We start from the raw sequence: 17,661 nt of genomic DNA, 5'->3' as shown, positions 1-17,661 counted from the left end.
CCGCAGTTGAACCGTTTGTTCTGCACCGCAGTTGAACCGTTTGTCCTGCACCGCAATTGAACCGTTTGTCCCGCACCGCAGTTGAACCGCTTGTCTCGCACCGCTAAACCCGCAGTTACCATTCGGAGTCTTAAGTTCCCGATTCGATCCGTTTCGAAAATCCAAATATCCAGAAGTACCAGATTCAAATAGTAGAATATTAAATCTGTCAAAATCGGATCCAAATTTGTAATTTTTATTGATAATTATTTTTAAAATAGTGATATCTATATATAAAAATTAATTTTATCTATTATATTTCTATTTTGTAATAGTTTATATAAATTTGTAATAGTACATATAGAAATTATTAAAAACATTATATATTTTTTTATTTATAAATTATTATTAATATTTTAATATTAATTTTTATTTATTTAAAGATCTAAATCTGAATATCCGTCAGGTTTACAATTTTAAAAAAGATATATGTCATTCGAATGTCTAGAAAATCAAAATTCGGATAAAAATAATAAAAACATGTATTCGTGATAAAATTTTAGATCTGGATTCGGATATTTAAAAAAAATTTAGAGACCTGAGTAGTCCTATTAATGATTGGTAATAGGCTGGTTTAGAGCGTAGTCGGTTCGGTTCGGTAAAGGCTCAACAAACTGGCTCAAGTCAACGACGATGGAGAATTCGATTTACTGGTACGGATCTGGTTTACAACATTTTATCGGTTCAAACCGAAACGTTGCGTTTTAACTTAGTGTCTTTGCCTTTCCCGGCGATGAAGGCAATGAAACTAAGGGTATGACTGGTTTTCCCGCTACCACCCGCAAACGCAGCTTTTGCGGTTGGTAACGGTTGCTGGCGTTTTGCAACAATCGCTCAAACCGCTCTAAACCGCTCCAAATCGCTCCAAATCGCTCTGAACCTCATAAATTCAAAAGCTGGTTCCAGCTAGCGTTTGCGGTTGCGGGCGTTTGCGGGAGGATAAAAAAAATTTATTTTTTTTCCAAAACAATATAAATACAAAATTTAAAAAAATTCAATAAAAAAATTAAACTGAAATTATAAAAATGCTAAAATATATCAATTAAATTTTAATTAATATTATAAAACTTTAAAATAAAAATATTTTCTATATTTTAAAAAAAATTTAAACTATAACTTTCTAAATATAAATTTTATATTTATTATAATATTATTATTTTTGATATTTTTATAATTGTATAAAATGTAAATATTGTTAATTTATTATTTAACTGCTGCTGCATTTGGTAGTTAACCAGTCATAAGTATCCCGCAAACGCACAAATTTCTAACCGCATAACCAGTCGTACAAATCTCTTAAAACCGCTAGAAACCGCAACCACCCGCATCCGCAAACTCCTGCAACCGCAACCGCAACCGCTGCGGTTAAACCAGTCAGGCCCTAAACAAAACTGTTTCGTCTTGTTTGCTGCGTCTGCTAAAACCCTACTCCTCGAGCTTTCACTGGACTTCGACAATGGCGGCGACAGCTAAAACCTCCGAGGGTATGACCGTAGATGAATCCGACGTGGGCATCTCCTGTTTCATCTCCCAGCTCCCTGGCTTCCGCGGGATTCTCAAACAAAGGTTGTTAGATCAGAAACTCTCTGATAGAGTTTTATTTTTGTTAAATAACGACTTTTGTATATGTTTAGCTCTTAAATTTACCTTTTTGGTTAACAAATGGATTCAAAGATTCAACCTTTATGAAAATTTGAAATTATTTGGATATAATTGAATTGTTTCTTTGTGTTTGTGTTCGGTAGATATGCAGACTTTATTGTTAACGAAGTGGATATGGATGGCAATGTTGTTCGTTTAACATCACTGGACGTCTCTCCTGAGATGGTTTGTCTCTACTTTGATTCACACTCACCTGATCAATGAGGCTACTTTTTTCTTTTGTTTATGTCTGACATTGTTTGTTGTTTCATCTGTTTTAGGATGTGAAGGAGGAAGATAAAACGAAAAGTTCAGATGATGTACCACAAAGCTATGCTTCTGCAATTGAATCCTTCAGATCTCTTTGCAGTGCCTCTGATGCAGAGCGTATGGAAACTTTGGTTAATCAAGTCACTTCAGGAGCTGATGATGAGATCTCGCCGGTTGTTCTTGATCCAAGTTCCGACAAGTCCAAGAGAACGGTATGGGAATTGATTGCATAAATTACGTGATCTTTAGACATTTTATGAGGTTTACTTATACTACTACTACTACTACTACTACTACTATTCAGGCGATCCACAACTTTGTTAAAGAAAAATTCAAGTTTCTAGTGACCGACACGGTAGATGGTCCAGATCCTACTTCGAAATGCATCCGTGTGCGAGTTAATTCAGGAAACGCTGGAGGTAAAAGATCGAGAAAGCGGAAGGAGAGAGGTGATAAGCCGTTTGATAGCAGAGGTTCAGAGCATTGGCCAGCGGATGTTGGCAAGTTTCTCAAGTAATAATAATTATAAAACAACTTATATATGGGATTACACTTTGAACTGCATCATATGTATTACTAACTCACTTGATATAGGTTCCATCTCTACAAGGAGAACAAAGATACACAAGAGGCCTTGGGATTGATAGGAAAGATGCTTGGCGTTCAGGTGCTTCCCATCTCTTTTCTTCGTCAATTGAGCTATTCTCTAGCCATTGTACTTTCGTTGATAAACTGCGTTCTTTAATTTCTCAGCCAAAGTCGTTCGGATTCTCTGGAACAAAGGATAAGCGATCAGTCTCAACTCAACGTGTAAGTAATCTGCACCTGTTTCCTTGGTAAGATGAGTATCGTTGTTATAATACATAATATGTGATTGTTTTGGGCTTCTAGGTAACTGTGTTCAAACAGCAAGCTAGCAAATTGGCTGCGCTTAACAAGAGATTGTTTGGGATCAAAGTTGGTGACTTCAGGTAAGCCAACATATTCTTGAACGTTTGTATTTTGTCTTGTTTTTGTGATCTTAATGTTAGTGATGATTGCAGCCTTGTAAAAGAGGGCCTTCTCCTTGGGCAGCTGATGGGAAACAGATTTACAATCACATTGAGGTGAGAGTGTGACTGAACGCTGTAAAAATGAAATAAACTTTATGATGTAACTTCCAGAATCTCTTCTCCAAGAAAGCAATTATTGACCTTATATGTATAAATTTCCATATTTTTTCAGAGGAGTGGTTGCAGATTCTGAAGAAACTATCAAAAAGTCTGCAGAATCCTTGGGCAAAGATGGCTTCATCAACTACTTTGGCTTGCAGGTATTATTTACTCGTTTTAGTAGCTAATATGGCTTCTCTAAAAAACTCAGTTAAATTTTATTAAATATTTTACTTGTATATGACAGCGTTTTGGAAGTGGTTCAGTACCAACCCACCATGTTGGAGCCGCACTACTGAAAGGAGAGTGGAAAGAAGCTGTAGACATGATTCTTGATCCAAGAGAAAGTGATATCCTTTTAACATGACTTAGTCTCTCAGCTACAATTGCTAATACAGTATCTATTTAAACCATATTAGTGGCTCTAAGCAATGCATGATTTTTCCTTGACTTTGAGCTTTTCTCCACAAAGGAATGTAGTAAACGAGGCCCGGGAATATTACAAAGAAACTGGAGATATTGACGGGACTCTAAGGCAGCTACCGCGATACCTCGTTGCTGAAAGAGCCATTGTAAGTATTCAGCTGTTCATGTGTTGGGGTCTGCCATTATTGGGTTTCTATATTAATCAGTTTTAATTTTGGGCTGTTTTTAAACAGCTGCAGTGTCTGAAGAAATGTCCTGGGAACTACCTGCAGGCTCTGAAAGGCATACCCAGAACTTTGAGAATGATGTAATAATTTGTCTTTTTTAATAACTTCTTCTGGAACAGTCGCCTCTTGCCAAGCTAAGGGCACAGATGAAGTTTCTTAGGTTAATGTACATGTGATCCATGTTGTGCAGGTATGTACATAGTTATCAGAGCTACTTATGGAACAATGCAGCAAGTCTGCGCGTGCAAAAATACGGTACACCAGTTTTCTTTCTTAGTTAACTCTTGGCCGTTCTGTATTCTTGTAAAAGGAGATTTTAACTTTCACCCACTTGTTTTGTGGTGTGGCAGGGAACAACCAAGTTGTGTTGGGGGACTTGGTAAGTACAAAGGTAGAGGATGCAAAGAGAATCGTTGGCAGTTTGAACTCTGAACAGAAGGAAAACAGTGAAGAGGCATTGGACTGTGACCAGTTAGATGATACTGCTGTTGTTGATCTTCCAGGAGAAAGGAGTGACCTCGTTAAGGTTATTTTCTTTTTGGGAACTTCTTACCTAGGCCGCCTATAGTTGAAAACTTTCATCTTGTGTGAAACTTTGGGTAACTAAAGAGGTTTCTGCGTTATTCATGTTGTGATGCTTTCTTTTGTGTTCTTCAGGTTGTAGGTAAAGAAGACGTGGAAGCTGAAACTTACTCTACCAGTGACATCGTCCTCCCTCTACCTGGGTAAGTTGCTTGCATAATTTTCAAGTAGAAGTAGACGGAACATTTGTACTACTTGAAACTAAATCAACTTTCTCTTTCTTTCGACAGCTCCAGAGTTATTTATCCGTCCAATGACGTTGCTGAAATTTTTCATGATTTGGCAAAGAAGGTTTGTTAAACTAAACTCACAACTTAAACTCTCAGTGTATACTTTCTGAAGTTTTTGCATATCTGCGAATGGAATCTATAATTTTCTGCTTACATTGCTCAGGACGGTATCAGCCTAACAGAGAGCATTCACGGTGTAAAGTAAATTCCCATATCCTCTTTATGCTTGTGTCACTCTGCATCACCATGAGCATCTACTTATATTCTACTAATAACAAGCATTGTTTCAGGGAATTCTCAATAACTAGCATGACTGGTGGTTATAGACGTGTTTTCCAGAAGCCAATTGACTTTGAATGGTACTCTAAACCTCCTCCAGTAATGAGATCAGAGATTATATGGAAGCAGAGACTAATTTGTTGGGTAATTGCTGCAGGGAGTTACTGACTTACACTGACAGCAATAAACCATTGGCAGAGACGGACCTGGACAGGATAACCATGGAAAAGCCAGTGGACAAAGTTGGATCCGCTGAAGAAACTGAATCCGATAGCAACCAACCAGAATCATGTGAAACCGATTTGAAAGATTCCGAGCAGACACAGTTGGCTCTCAAAATGGCTCTTACTCTTCCATCTTCTTGTTATGCAACAATGGCAATCAGAGAGCTCTTGAAGACGTCAACTTCTGTAAGTGCTCAAAACTCCTTTTCATGGAGATTATCTTACATTGTGCTTACTTAAACTTTACAAATTAAAGTCGAAACATATATCTCAGAATCTGAATACTGCCTGTTTGGGTGACTAATTACAGGTTGCATATCACAAGACACTAAACTAGTGATTAACACACTGGGAAGAAGCCATCTGCTCGACATCGTTGCTGGTTGTGCTATATTATGTTTTAGTTGCTTCAGAGTCTATTCAGAATCCTATCTTCTTCTTTTTCGTTTATCAAGGATTGTATTTTCTCTAATACAACTTTGTATACTGGAATTTTTTTCTGAAATAAACATCAAACTGACAATGAGAGTTGCAATTTCTTGAATTCCAATGTAGCAGTTACAGAGACGTTAGCTACTCATTACAGAACACAAGCCTAAGTAGTTAACTTTGAAACAATTTTCATGGACATTTTCTGATCAACTGTCAAAAGTGGAAGTTTTTCTCACGTTGCAACATGTTAGAATTAGACTGATTCCTTTCTCAATCTTCCAGCTTAGTAGTTTCCTTGAAGCTCTTGGACAACCAAATCGCCGTCTCTCTAGGTGAGACTTTCCCTGGACCAAATGGTCTCAGCAAGACATTCAGCTCATCATACCTCTCATCCTGAAGCAACCTCGCACTGAACTCAAGCAATCCCTCCAGTGCCTCGGCTCGTTGCTGATAAGAACTAGGATCAAATCTCTGTCTTCTTATACCAGACGAACCCCTGCTTGATGCTCCAGCAGTTGCATTCTGATCAGACGATTCGCTTTTGTTTTCAGGGTATGATTCCTCATACTGATACACCGCCTTCATGATCGCTCCTTCAAAGTTTTGGCCTGGTTCAAGGGTGAACTTGTCTTTCGTGACTGAGCAGTCTAGTGGTGGCTCTGGAGGTGGGCTGTATGAACCTCTAGACGATGCTTTCTTCTTCTTCTTCCCACGCACAACTGGAACAAACGGCTCTTCCTCGTATGACGCTAGTGGAAACTCAATCTTGTCGATTCTTGGTGCGTTCATGGACACGTCAGGAGATTTTATCTGGTGGAGAATACTGGTTTTGGAGTTGTATAGAGAGTCTTTGATTTCTTTTACAGGCTTTCTTGAGATAGGCATGGAGGCTCTACGAGTCAAAGCCGCTGATTTCGGTTTGGTATGCTGTGACGAAACAGGAAGCTGCAACATTATGGAAACAAACGTTTCTTTACTCTGACAAAACGTTTCTTAAAGAAGAGCATTAAGGATATATAGATCACTTACTTGTCCACGGCCACGCACAGGTGAGGCCAAAGCTCTCGCTGGAACATGTTTAGAACTTTTAGAATCCTCTGAGACTCTACGGACAACCGTTCCATCACCACTCTCATCTGTAGACAAATCCACTTGTCTTTCACGAGTCAAATATGCAGCAGGCACAGGTTTTTTAATCGAAGAAACAGAATCTTCCTGGTTACCCCTAAACCTGCTTGGACCAAAGCTCTTGCTCTTGCGTGCAGGGCGCTTTCTCTGCTCAGGAAAGCTGCTTCTCCTGGCGGATTCAGATTCTGGCCATTGTGCAGGCAACACGTTGTTTCCTGGATCGTTCACTTTCAGATGAATCTTCTGGATATACGGCTGAAGCAATGGTTGTCTGAGAAGCTCAGCAGCCTATACAAAAGAAGAGAGATGATGTTTGTTCACTTTCACGTTATGACCATATACAAAAGAACATAATAATATGACTTACGCTTGGTCTGAGTTCTGGATTTTTCCGAAGCATGCTTTTAACCAGACACCGGCTGAAGAAAGCAAATGCATACATAAGTAAATTTTAATAAATCTCACATTGAGACAAACAAGATCCTACACACTTACAAAGCAGCAGAATATTGCGCTGGAAGTGGAGGAACGATTGATCTGTTAATCCTGTTTATTAGCCCTTGCATGTCCTGCAACAATTTTCAGACGCTGGCAACAGTCAGAAACTTCTGATGAACATAACCCAAAGAAACATAAATGTAAGATTTGAGAGGTTACAAAAGCTTTGAATGCAGGTTTCATAGCCGTCATCTCATACATACAACACCCTGAAGAAAAGAAGACAAAAGATTCAGATGACTATTCTATCGTTAACAATCTTAGCCATGGATGAGAAACTTGCCAAGAGACCAAATATCAGACTTGGACCCGTATGGTATATCAGCTAGTAACTCGGGGCACATGTAGCTTGGCGTTCCAACCACCTGGTTTTGAAGAAGAGTAACTATCAAACCTGATTCTAGAACAAATCAATATGTGAAAATTCTAAGGAAAACTATACTTACTGAAGATGCGAGGTCATCTGATGTTAAGACCTTAGCAAGTCCAAAATCGCCTGCCAATATCATCCAACCGATTTGTTAAACTATGGTTGGTTGGTTTAATGTAATGTGACAAATTTGTTTAAGTATCTCACCTAGACGTATATCTTGATCCTTTGTCAAGAATATGTTTGAACACTGGATACACAAAATCAGTTAGTCCTTGGACGTATATCTACAAATTGTGTTAATCTTGGGATATAAACCTTGACATCGCGATGGAGAATGTGATTGGCATGCAAGTATTCAAGAGCCATCAAGAGCTGAACAAGCCATTTGCAGAGTTTCTGATAGCCAAACCAAAAAAAAATTGAGAGATTTCAGAAATTTTGTATCAATGGCGAGAATCAATCAAAACTTTTCTTTGCACAAACCTCTTCAGAGAAGTGTACACCATTCGTTTTCTTTATGGCTTCCGCCCTGCAAGGCAGAAGAAGCAGAAAAAGTCAGTAACTATCTCAAAGAGCTTCTTCTCTAGTCAGTAGCAGGAAAGTGCTGATGAGAAGGAATAAGCTTACATGTCTCCTCCTTTGCAATAGCCTATGATAATGCACACATAGCATCCCTAATAGCACACATCCATAGACCATAGAGATGGTTACATTTTTCAAATTTTATATTTAAGAAACGAAAAGATATGTATAGAATATAGATGATACCTTTTCAACCCAAGAATCTTTATATTCCACGATGAATGGATTGTTTATCTTTCTAATCAACTCCATCTACAAGGAGATAACAGGAGGTTATTAGTCTACAGAACAAAAGTCAACATCTATAGCTCAAGAATGATGTATGATCCATAACAGACATTAAACAACAAAGCAACACCAAGAGTTCTAAACTCCAGAACTCATGTCTAAGAAGTGACGAAAGGAGCTCCAGTTGCTCTAAACATCTATGTAAATGTTTCAGAACACAGAAGAGATTTAAAACCAACCTCTTGATGAGCAGATCTTCTTGTCCTACCAGTCTGCCGAGCAAGCCGGATTTTCTTCAGCACATACCTTTAAACAGCAAGAAGGAGCAGAACATTACAGATAATTCAATCATTATATTCGAGCAATCCTGTGTTTAGGTGAAGTACTTACAGTTTCTTCTCATGCTTATGTCTCACAAGATGAGCTGACCCAAAGGAACCTTTCCCAATTTGCTCAAGTACCTCGTAATGCTCCATTGTCAAAACTCTGAAACTCACCTCCTTTCTCTTTAATTTTCGTCTATAGAATCTGACACCAAATAAATGATTAAAAAACACATTGTACCATCAGTTTATCCTTCAATCATGCTTCTTGTTAAGCAACACAAGACCGTACCTTTCTAAACATTATAACTACAACTTGAAGATAAAATGTAGCAAAAACACTCAAGAAGCAAACTTGGCACGACGAACACGAAACAGAATCTTCGATCATGTAATAAAAATCGAATCTTTCGTCGTATATAACATGCAGTTATCAAGAAACTTCTAACGTTTTGTCGTCTCCGGTGATGTGGAAAAACGAAAACTTTTCCAGAGATAATTAGAAATTACAGATTTAAATCCTCGCATTTCACAGTCTATAACACAACGAAGAACAGAGCATTTTGCTAAAAGAAATAAAAACGGTTACTTTGGTTCAAGAAAGAAAGAGAGAGAGGACAGACCTTAAAACGGCGTCGTTGTGAGATTCAATCGGCAGATTTAGAAGAAAGAAAGAAAGAAAGAAGTTATTGCATTCCACGGAGGGAAGCTACTAAACGGCACCGTTTCCGGAGAAGGAGCAACGGTAGTGAAGAAGAGGCATTAGAGGCAGAAAATGAAGGAGAAACTGGTTCACCATGAGACCTTGCTGCTCTCTCTCTCTCTTGAGAAGGAAAACGACAGATTTTGCCTGATGGGAAGTGAATAAGACTTTGTAAACATTTCCTTATTATATAAAATTTCAGACAACAATATACTTTAATATTAATTTAATGTTTTACAGTATAATATCTGATTCACCCTTTTGTCCAATATGATGTGACTTTACTTTATTTATTTTCTTTTTGATTTTTTAACATAGAAGAAAAAGCATAAAATGACAAGTTCGTCTTGAGATAAGATATATTATTTTTTGTAGTTCGTGCATTAACGATTTGTTAATATATTTGACCAATAATTTGATTAGGTCGCGTTACAAATATTTGTATATGAAAAGTTTGTGAATAATTTGCTATACATGTACAATAGCTTTTGAGTATCACAAAAGTATTTATTGTCTTAAAATTTCTGTTACATTCAATAATAAATTTTAAGTATTAAATGTCTGATACTACGTGTGACCTATCTGTTGAATTTTCTTCCATTTAGTTGCTGCCACATTATATTTGTTCATGTCTATATTGTAAATAAAATTAATATGTTTACAAAAAGAAGACACTATTAATAGATTTTTTTTATTTGAATTTTCCATTGTTACATTAGTAACTTTTTGTAGAAAACACTATATCTAAGATAATAATAAATACGATATCTAAGATATTATTTAATACTAATAATACAGTTTCAACACCAAATTTCTCCGCAATTTCAAATTTTAAACAAATGAGAATGATACAAAGTAAAACTAAAGATAAGTTGATGATATAGCCTTTAGATGGAAACAAAACGCATGTCATTATATGGTGTTTAGAAGAAAGAGTATCTTCATCGTCTAGTTTTCTTGTTTTTTTGGCAAAGTCTTGTTTTCTTGTTAATGACCTAAAGTCTTCTTTTAAACTGATAAAGTATTCGTTATCTGATCAAATATCACTAATTATTTACAAATTGTTTGATTTTCTCTTAGTTTGTCTTTTTATTTTTGTCTTTTGAACATCTTTTTGAATGATTGTATATTTGTATAGGCAGAAAAAAGATTGATTTATAGTTGATGCTTTGTTCCACTCATCCACGTCAAACACTGCTGTAAGCATTGTAATTAAAATACAAATTCTTAGGGATTGTTATGAATTTTCTAAAATCTAAACTGTCATTCTCATGGACAGATTATGTTTCGGCACTGTCAAGCTCACGGTTAAGTCTAGCTTAAATAATTATAATGAGAAATTAAAGAACACTTATCCATCTAATCCACTCGTGTTTCTTGTCGTTTCTTTGAAATCAGGTGTATATAAAACTATAGGCAGGAATCATCTAAATATGTATAGTATTTAATTAATAGTGCTGCCCAATATGTTTAACTAAACATGTATATACCGAAATATTTTGTTCAAAAAAAAATACAGTGTATAAACATGACATCACTGGTGCAAAGTAATAAACGGTCAATACATTAACATAGTGGCACCCAACAACAACACTCTAAGATTTTTTCCCCTCAAACTTATTTGTTGATAGAAAAAATGATTTACAAAATTCCAGTGCGAATAAAATATGTCTATGTATAATCATCCCCAATATAAAATCTAAATGCAAAAAAATCTCTAGTTGTTTATATTCATTTTTAAAAGGATGTTATAAGTTTTTGCAAGCTTTTGATCGTCTTAGTTCACACCCACTTATAACTTTCTTCTGCATGAAACCATTTATTAGACCTTTAGTAGTTTAGGGCAAGGGCGAAACCGCGTGAGCATATTAAATTTTAATAACCAGGGCAACGAGAAATCTATTTTTCTTTTTAAAAGATCACCTTTTTTTTTTTTTTTTTTTTTTGCCATCTTTATTATAAATATTAAACACAAACCCAGTACAAAGTCCAAAAAAAACAAAAGTAAAATACAGACAAAGCCAACAAACGGCTTAGTAAAAGCTAAAGGACACCAAGGCCCAAATGAAACCTATGCGGTAAGATAAACATGGATAAGCCACGTGTTGAAACATGCTCCACGTAGAGAACCAGCCACACGTCGTGAGAGACTTACACGTTTCCGACGAAGATTCAAGTCGGAATACCACCGGAAAAATACCGGGAACACACACCGTTCAAAGAGAACCACCGTGCCACCATCACCCCACGTCTTCTACCACACATACCACAGAAGACCAAAGGACTCTTTATACTAACACAAGGATCTCCTTTTCAATTTGTTAGTTCCAATCAACAACGATTGAAACAGAGTGAGCAAAGAGAAGAGGAGATCAAACAGAATCCGGAACGCCCGGACCTAAACCACCATCAACACCAACAAAACCAAGTGCCGACAAACCAACACCGAGGGAGAAGGTGTGGTTTCCGGAGTCAAAAGCCGATCGCCCACCAAGAGAAAAAATGCGGCATCAGAACTGGGGCCGGACATGCAACGCCGACGGAGCCGACTATGCCGGAGATAAAACCCGAAAGCCACAAACTGAAGATCGCTGTAAAGATCCCGACGATTTTGATCTTAAACAAAAAGATATCCCGAGAATCAAAAACAAAAAAACACAAACTTTCCCGACCGACGGTGGTGAAGAGAAACCACACCGCCGGTCGGAGAACACGATCTCAAGTTTGAGCTTTTTCTAGAAAGAGGTCAGAGGATCTAGAGAGATATTCTTTTTAAAAGATCACCTACTTACAGCTATGTAACTCTAATTATTTATTTTTGTGATTTACCGCAGAATTGTTCGATAAAAATTACAGGATGTTCAGTGTTCAATCCAGTGACCAAATTGTAGCTATTTTCTCTTCTCATCCTTTTCAACGTGCTGTATTATAGCTATTGAATATATGGATTAAAAAATACAAAATGAAATTCAAGAGAATAAATAAAATTTGTATTCTAGTAGAAATAACTTAAATTTCACCAAATTTTTAATAATCATGCAGTCTAGCTAGTTTTAGCTTTTGGGATTACATTAGCGTATATTTATATCCCTAATAATATGTGTTTGCATACTCCTCATGTAATGTGCAAATCACTTGAATTTAGTATCAAGAATTTAGAATCATAAAATAGTAATATTCTATGATTTTCACTAAAAAAAAGAGTTCTGATAAATTTTGCTTTGAGTTTAATAGTCATTTTGTTTTTGTTTTTTATCAAAAATTTGAGTCCAATAAGAACCGGGCAGGCCATATATTATATTGGGCTTCTAATTTTTTTAATTTTATAAGCCTAATAATACATATTGGAATTCTTTCAAATTCTTATTGGGTTAATGAATTTTCCTCCAATTGACACAGCTGAACTAACTGAAGAAAACCTTAATGTGAGAACTGAAAACTAACTTTTATTCATTTAGTGACATGTTCTGGCCATTTGTCTTGAGACGTCTCTGTTGCAATCCATTTACAGGGAAAGCCGGTGCTCCTTAAATATGTTAAGTTTCAGAACGTTCGCAGGTAAAGATTCTCTACCATGTTTGCACACTCCACATAAGCAAGCATTATAAAAAATGCTTTGATAAACTTTCAAAATGCATTAATAAACTTAGAAATTTAAATCAAGAACAACAAAACATCAAAACAAAATTGAAAAAAAAGCAAGTCAAAACATTTAATTCAAGCACACAAAAACAAAATTAGTGACTAATTAACTAGTAACTAGCACAAATCTACTAAAAGGTAGAGACTACAAAGAGTATAAAGATAGCCTTAGGTTTAGTTCAGTTTCTCTGTAATCACCATCAATGGACTGTTAAGGATACAGATTGGTACATAGAAGTAGGTCATTTGTTAGCATTGGCGCATTTCGTAAGAAAATCAACACATTCAAATCCAAGCACACAAAAAAAAAATAGTGACTAACTAGTAACTAGCACAAATCTACTAAAAATAGAGACTACAAAGAGTAAAGATAGTCTAAGATTTTGCATTAATGCTAACAAATGACCTGCTTCTACGTACCAATCCGTATCCTTAACAGTGCACATGATGATGATTATAGAGACACTGAACTCAACCAAAGGCAAAGTGCTCATATTTTTCTACTATGTAAGCAGTTATACACGAAAGTAACGGTTTAATCCACATTAGCCGAACTAAAAAAAATTCTAAGATAATCTAACCAAACAACAAAAGTAACGGTCAAATCGCCACCCGCCCGATTAAGAAAACTTGGGGAGATCGAACGATTTTCAAAATTAGGGTTTTTTATTCCCTCCGCTTCGGATCACCGGATTTTGATTCGGACAGGAGAGAGAGAGTGAGAAAATCTGTTTTTATGTGGGTCCCTGTTCTATCCACGTAAGCAGTAAGTCACTGGGATTTTCTTACATTAACCGTGGTAATTTTCCAAAGTTGAAATATTAAGCTAATTGTTGAAAAAAAAATATGAAGCTAATTATTTTTCAAAGTATATACAGTAGAAAATTTCTAAATTAATACTCGATAAATTAATAAAAAATTCCATTTACAAATTGGGCGGGTTCAAAATATGACATAAATCGATAAAATAATAAAATAATAATTATTTAGAAAATTATATATTTATATATGGTCCATTAGGAGTATAAATTTTACTGTATACATATAATCTTAACTGAATTATAATTTCACCAAACAAAACTGATTTAAAAAAAAAACGTAATCTCCAATTTATCTTGAATGTAACCACCAATTTTCTCTTGATAATTAGTATAAAAAACTTTAAAACTGATACTTATCAATCAGAAATTAAATTGGACATCATCGTTATAAAATAGTGAATTTATAATGTATCTTTATGGCATATATAGAAACTGAGTTTTTAATCTTCCTACACGAAAAAATAAATTTCAAACACAAAATCATGATAAAAGTAAAAGAGTTCACGTTTGTGACAATATTGATATTATTATGTATATTTGGTAGCAGCACTGGGAGATGTATTGACTATGGAGCGATAAGCAGAGGTGATGGAGATCACCATCGTGTTCATCATGTACACATACCAGCAAATCCATATAGTAGAGGATGCGAGGCGTCCCAAAGATGTCGACGAGAATCTCTGTTTAATAATATTTGGAATTATTTTATAGAGAATAATGTAAACACGGATGATTACCTGAGAAAAACATGTAATGAATAAAGCTGTTAAGAGTATGTTGTTGTGTTTACGTTAGTTTCCTACCATTACAAAGCAAACAGTTTGTAGCGAATATAATGCTTTGCAATCTTTGTTGAACAACAAGTCCAAACACTAAATTTTAAATTTCAAAAATTTAACTTTGATTCATCCGCAGTACTGGCCCTGAGGGAAAGCCGTAAAAACATGTGTGTCCGGTCTTCTTGACGGTAAGTAAATTCGGCCGTTTATTGAACAAAGTCTCTTGTAGCTCTGTTGATTTATGGTTAACAAGTAATCTGCGTGGTCAACGGATTGATTCTCTCAAGTTGCACTATGTTATTTTTTGCACTCTTGAGCTTCAGGCCTAAAATATTTCCGGCCGTACCTTGTTCATCCAACATAACAAAACAAAAATTGTGATGAATACTTCTAATATTTATTTTAATTGAACATGTAAATTCTCAAATTAAAAATACAACATATATTCATTTACCAACGGAAGGCACACCTACATTTGATTAGTCAAATGATTTACTCCAATTGAGAGCGACTCTTATCTACCAGGCTGCTATTTCTAAAAACAATCAATTACAATTAGCCGCCTCTCATCATCCCCTGTATCGCGGTTTCCGAAGATACATAGTTTTAAACCGTTTGAATAGATGGCTTCGACCAGTAAGCTCCCGTCTAAAGGTCATCGACGGTTCACATGCAGACAGTTACCACCGAAGTCTCACCCCCCATCACATCAGTTTAATTCCAAATTATATCACTTCTCGATCGTATTTTGTTTATCTATATGAAAATCAATTTAATTTACTAGAAAACTGCATAATGCCTATATATGTAGAATTTTTGTTTTTCAAATCAGAGACTAAAGCAAACTTTGTAAAGAATATCTTTTAAACGTTATAAAGTACATTTGATTCGATGATAAATATATAACACGATTGTATGGAGGATAAGTGATATAACAACCATAAGTTACAGAGCTCCTCTAATCAATTAAAGCAAGAGTAACAACCATTTGAAAAATATATATTTCATATTTTCATTTTCTATACAATCCAACCAGTTTTGAACACGATTGTATGGAGGATAAATGATATATCGATGCACGTGTACACATTTGACAAAATGTATTTCGCCATGGTTTGAACACGTTATCTCTAACGTCTACAAATCAATTTGATAAAATCACAAGGCAAACATTAGTATATACTTAATCAAATTGTTTTTGTCAACATTATAATAATGTAAATAGTTTACTATTGATACAGTTCTTATATACATAATATATATAGATACATGCATTAGACCACCAAGAAGACAGAAACAGATCTCATCATGAAGATCAGACTTAGCATAGCCATCATATTGTTATCATACACGGCGGCTATGGTGGCCGGACAACAATGCGGCCGCCAAGCCGGTGGTCAGACTTGCGCCGGCAACATCTGCTGCAGCCAGTACGGCTACTGCGGCACCACGGCTGACTACTGTTCACCGGACAACAACTGTCAAAGCAATTGTTGGGGAAGTGGGCCGCCAAGCGGCTCTGGAGAGAGCGCGACGGGCGTACGCGCCACCTACCATTACTACAACCCGGCGCAGAACAACTGGGATTTGAGAGCCGTGAGTGCATATTGCTCCACATGGGATGCTGATAAACCATACTCGTGGCGGAGCAAGTATGGCTGGACCGCCTTCTGTGGACCGGCTGGTCCTCGTGGTCAAGCTTCTTGCGGCAAGTGCTTAAGGGTAAGTACTTATGATTCTCTTACAAGTTATACATGCCTTGTTTCAATTCTGTTTGCTTTTTGTTCAGAACCAATACCAATATTTTTTTTTAGTTTTACACACTCCAAATAGTTTTTGCTTCTTGAGAACTTTTATTTTCACTTTAAATGACATTTTGATTAGTCTTATTATATAAGATAAATACTCTAGAATAGTACTAAAGCACATTTTTGTTCCAGAAATAATACATAAGGAGAAAAATTCTCAAAATAACATTTATTCAAAAATTAAAAATAATTTTTTTTATTTTATATGTAAGTTTTTTTTTTGTAAGTTTAAGTTTAAATTTTGTGATTAAAATTTAAGATTTAGTATTTAGGTGGCGAGGTTGGGGTAAAAGTGTAGGGCATAGAGTAATTTAATCATTTTAATTTTTAATTATTGAATTCTTTATGGGTTTTGACCCAATTCACTCATTTTTTTAAATATTTTTCTTTTTTTGTGTGCTATTTTTGTCATCATTCTGTGATATCTAAGTTATTTTCCCTATAGGCTATATATAACACGTTATATTGACTTTTAATGATGTCAATTGTGGTGTATTTGTGAATTTGAAGGAATCATATATATGCATAATTTTCTTTTGTAACAAATCCTAAGCTGGTTTCTGAAAACTGCGGTGTGATTAACTGCTGATTCTTAATGGGTGCAGGTGAGGAACACAAGGACTAATGCAGCTGTAACGGTGAGAATTGTGGACCAATGCAGCAATGGAGGATTGGATTTGGACGTTGCAATGTTCAATCAAATAGATACCGATGGTGATGGCTATCGAAAAGGTCATCTCATTGTTGACTACCAATTTGTTGACTGTGGCAATGAACTCATTGATCAGCCTGCTGATTTCAAAAACATCCTTGTTTCCGCCACTGATCGCGTTTGATATTATGTAATGGTTTTCGAGGTCAAGATCTGTCAACGCATTATATAATAAAAGATCTCTATCTCGAGTGATATGTTTGTGTTGTTCTTGAAAGTTTTTAAAATTATCAATAAAGAGATGTTCTTGAATTTTTGAATATTACTGTAGTTACTAATACCACTAGTGCATATCCAACAACTATGCATAACTACGGAAGCCAATGGAAGATATCGCATGGCTAGATGTTTATAGAAAGACATTGGTCATGATTTTTTTTCTTGAAAGTATGGTCATGTAAGATATGTCGCATAACTTCGACGGTTATACTATACAAACGGTGGTCTTAGCAAAGACGTGCACGTTTTTACTTATATTGAATAATGAAAAAAAAAAAGAAAAAATAATGTTCACATGGTAAGTACTCTCTTCCCTTGTGTCTATGGTCTTGTTACGTAATTAT

General features: G+C 35.7%; 3 protein-coding genes across 3 annotated transcripts; 2 read left to right on the top strand and 1 right to left on the bottom strand.

Moving 5' to 3' along the window:
• Nucleotides 1-772: 772 nt before the first annotated feature.
• Nucleotides 773-5,592, top strand: LOC106452806 (multisubstrate pseudouridine synthase 7-like). Its single transcript, XM_048776998.1, has 21 exons — nucleotides 773-793; nucleotides 1,418-1,605; nucleotides 1,785-1,866; nucleotides 1,962-2,162; nucleotides 2,255-2,463; nucleotides 2,545-2,617; nucleotides 2,704-2,760; nucleotides 2,842-2,921; nucleotides 2,994-3,056; nucleotides 3,175-3,262; nucleotides 3,349-3,451; nucleotides 3,570-3,673; nucleotides 3,761-3,834; nucleotides 3,945-4,009; nucleotides 4,105-4,280; nucleotides 4,412-4,479; nucleotides 4,567-4,627; nucleotides 4,730-4,767; nucleotides 4,857-4,925; nucleotides 5,003-5,255; nucleotides 5,380-5,592. The coding sequence occupies exons 1-21, from the start codon at nucleotides 773-775 to the stop codon at nucleotides 5,404-5,406; spliced, it is 2,100 nt and encodes a 699-aa protein (XP_048632955.1). The 3' UTR covers nucleotides 5,407-5,592.
• LOC106452808 (serine/threonine-protein kinase Nek2) lies at nucleotides 5,587-9,513 on the bottom strand. The gene is made up of 15 exons (XM_013894982.3): nucleotides 9,257-9,513; nucleotides 8,701-8,838; nucleotides 8,550-8,616; nucleotides 8,269-8,334; nucleotides 8,128-8,174; nucleotides 7,984-8,029; nucleotides 7,816-7,896; nucleotides 7,705-7,747; nucleotides 7,574-7,623; nucleotides 7,411-7,492; nucleotides 7,287-7,336; nucleotides 7,125-7,198; nucleotides 6,997-7,048; nucleotides 6,531-6,917; nucleotides 5,587-6,446 (listed from the first exon to the last, which is right to left on the bottom strand). The coding sequence occupies exons 2-15, from the start codon at nucleotides 8,784-8,786 to the stop codon at nucleotides 5,772-5,774; spliced, it is 1,806 nt and encodes a 601-aa protein (XP_013750436.2). The 5' UTR covers nucleotides 8,787-8,838; nucleotides 9,257-9,513; the 3' UTR covers nucleotides 5,587-5,771.
• On the top strand, nucleotides 7,749-17,350 carry LOC106438996 (hevein-like preproprotein). The gene is made up of 3 exons (XM_048776265.1): nucleotides 7,749-7,759; nucleotides 15,872-16,300; nucleotides 16,992-17,350. Exons 2-3 carry the CDS (start codon nucleotides 15,887-15,889, stop codon nucleotides 17,220-17,222), a joined length of 645 nt encoding a protein of 214 aa, XP_048632222.1. The 5' UTR covers nucleotides 7,749-7,759; nucleotides 15,872-15,886; the 3' UTR covers nucleotides 17,223-17,350.
• Nucleotides 17,351-17,661: the final 311 nt, after the last annotated feature.

Source organism: Brassica napus, chromosome A3, assembly GCF_020379485.1.
Source record: "Brassica napus cultivar Da-Ae chromosome A3, Da-Ae, whole genome shotgun sequence".
In the NCBI taxonomy this organism is placed as follows: Eukaryota; Viridiplantae; Streptophyta; class Magnoliopsida; order Brassicales; family Brassicaceae; genus Brassica; species Brassica napus.
The sequence above is the reverse complement of the archived record's forward strand: the minus strand, read 5'-3'. Positions and strand labels throughout refer to the sequence as shown.

Excerpts from the sequence above, each read along its gene's own strand:
- LOC106452806 (XM_048776998.1), top strand. The coding sequence starts at position 773 with ATGAAGGCAATGAAACTAAGG. Across the intron at positions 2,761-2,841 it reads GATCAGTCTCAACTCAACGT|GTAACTGTGTTCAAACAGCA; the intron begins GTAAGTAATCTG and ends TTGGGCTTCTAG. Across the intron at positions 4,281-4,411 it reads AAAGGAGTGACCTCGTTAAG|GTTGTAGGTAAAGAAGACGT; the intron begins GTTATTTTCTTT and ends TGTGTTCTTCAG.
- LOC106438996 (XM_048776265.1), top strand. The coding sequence starts at position 15,887 with ATGAAGATCAGACTTAGCATAGCCATCATATTGTTATCATACACGGCG. Across the intron at positions 16,301-16,991 it reads CTTGCGGCAAGTGCTTAAGG|GTGAGGAACACAAGGACTAA; the intron begins GTAAGTACTTAT and ends TAATGGGTGCAG.
- LOC106452808 (XM_013894982.3), bottom strand. The coding sequence starts at position 8,786 with ATGGAGCATTACGAGGTACTTGAGCAAATTGGGAAAGGTTCCTTTGGG. Across the intron at positions 8,030-8,127 it reads TATTGCAAAGGAGGAGACAT|GGCGGAAGCCATAAAGAAAA; the intron begins GTAAGCTTATTC and ends TCTGCCTTGCAG. Across the intron at positions 6,918-6,996 it reads ATCCAGAACTCAGACCAAGC|GCTGCTGAGCTTCTCAGACA; the intron begins GTAAGTCATATT and ends TCTTTTGTATAG.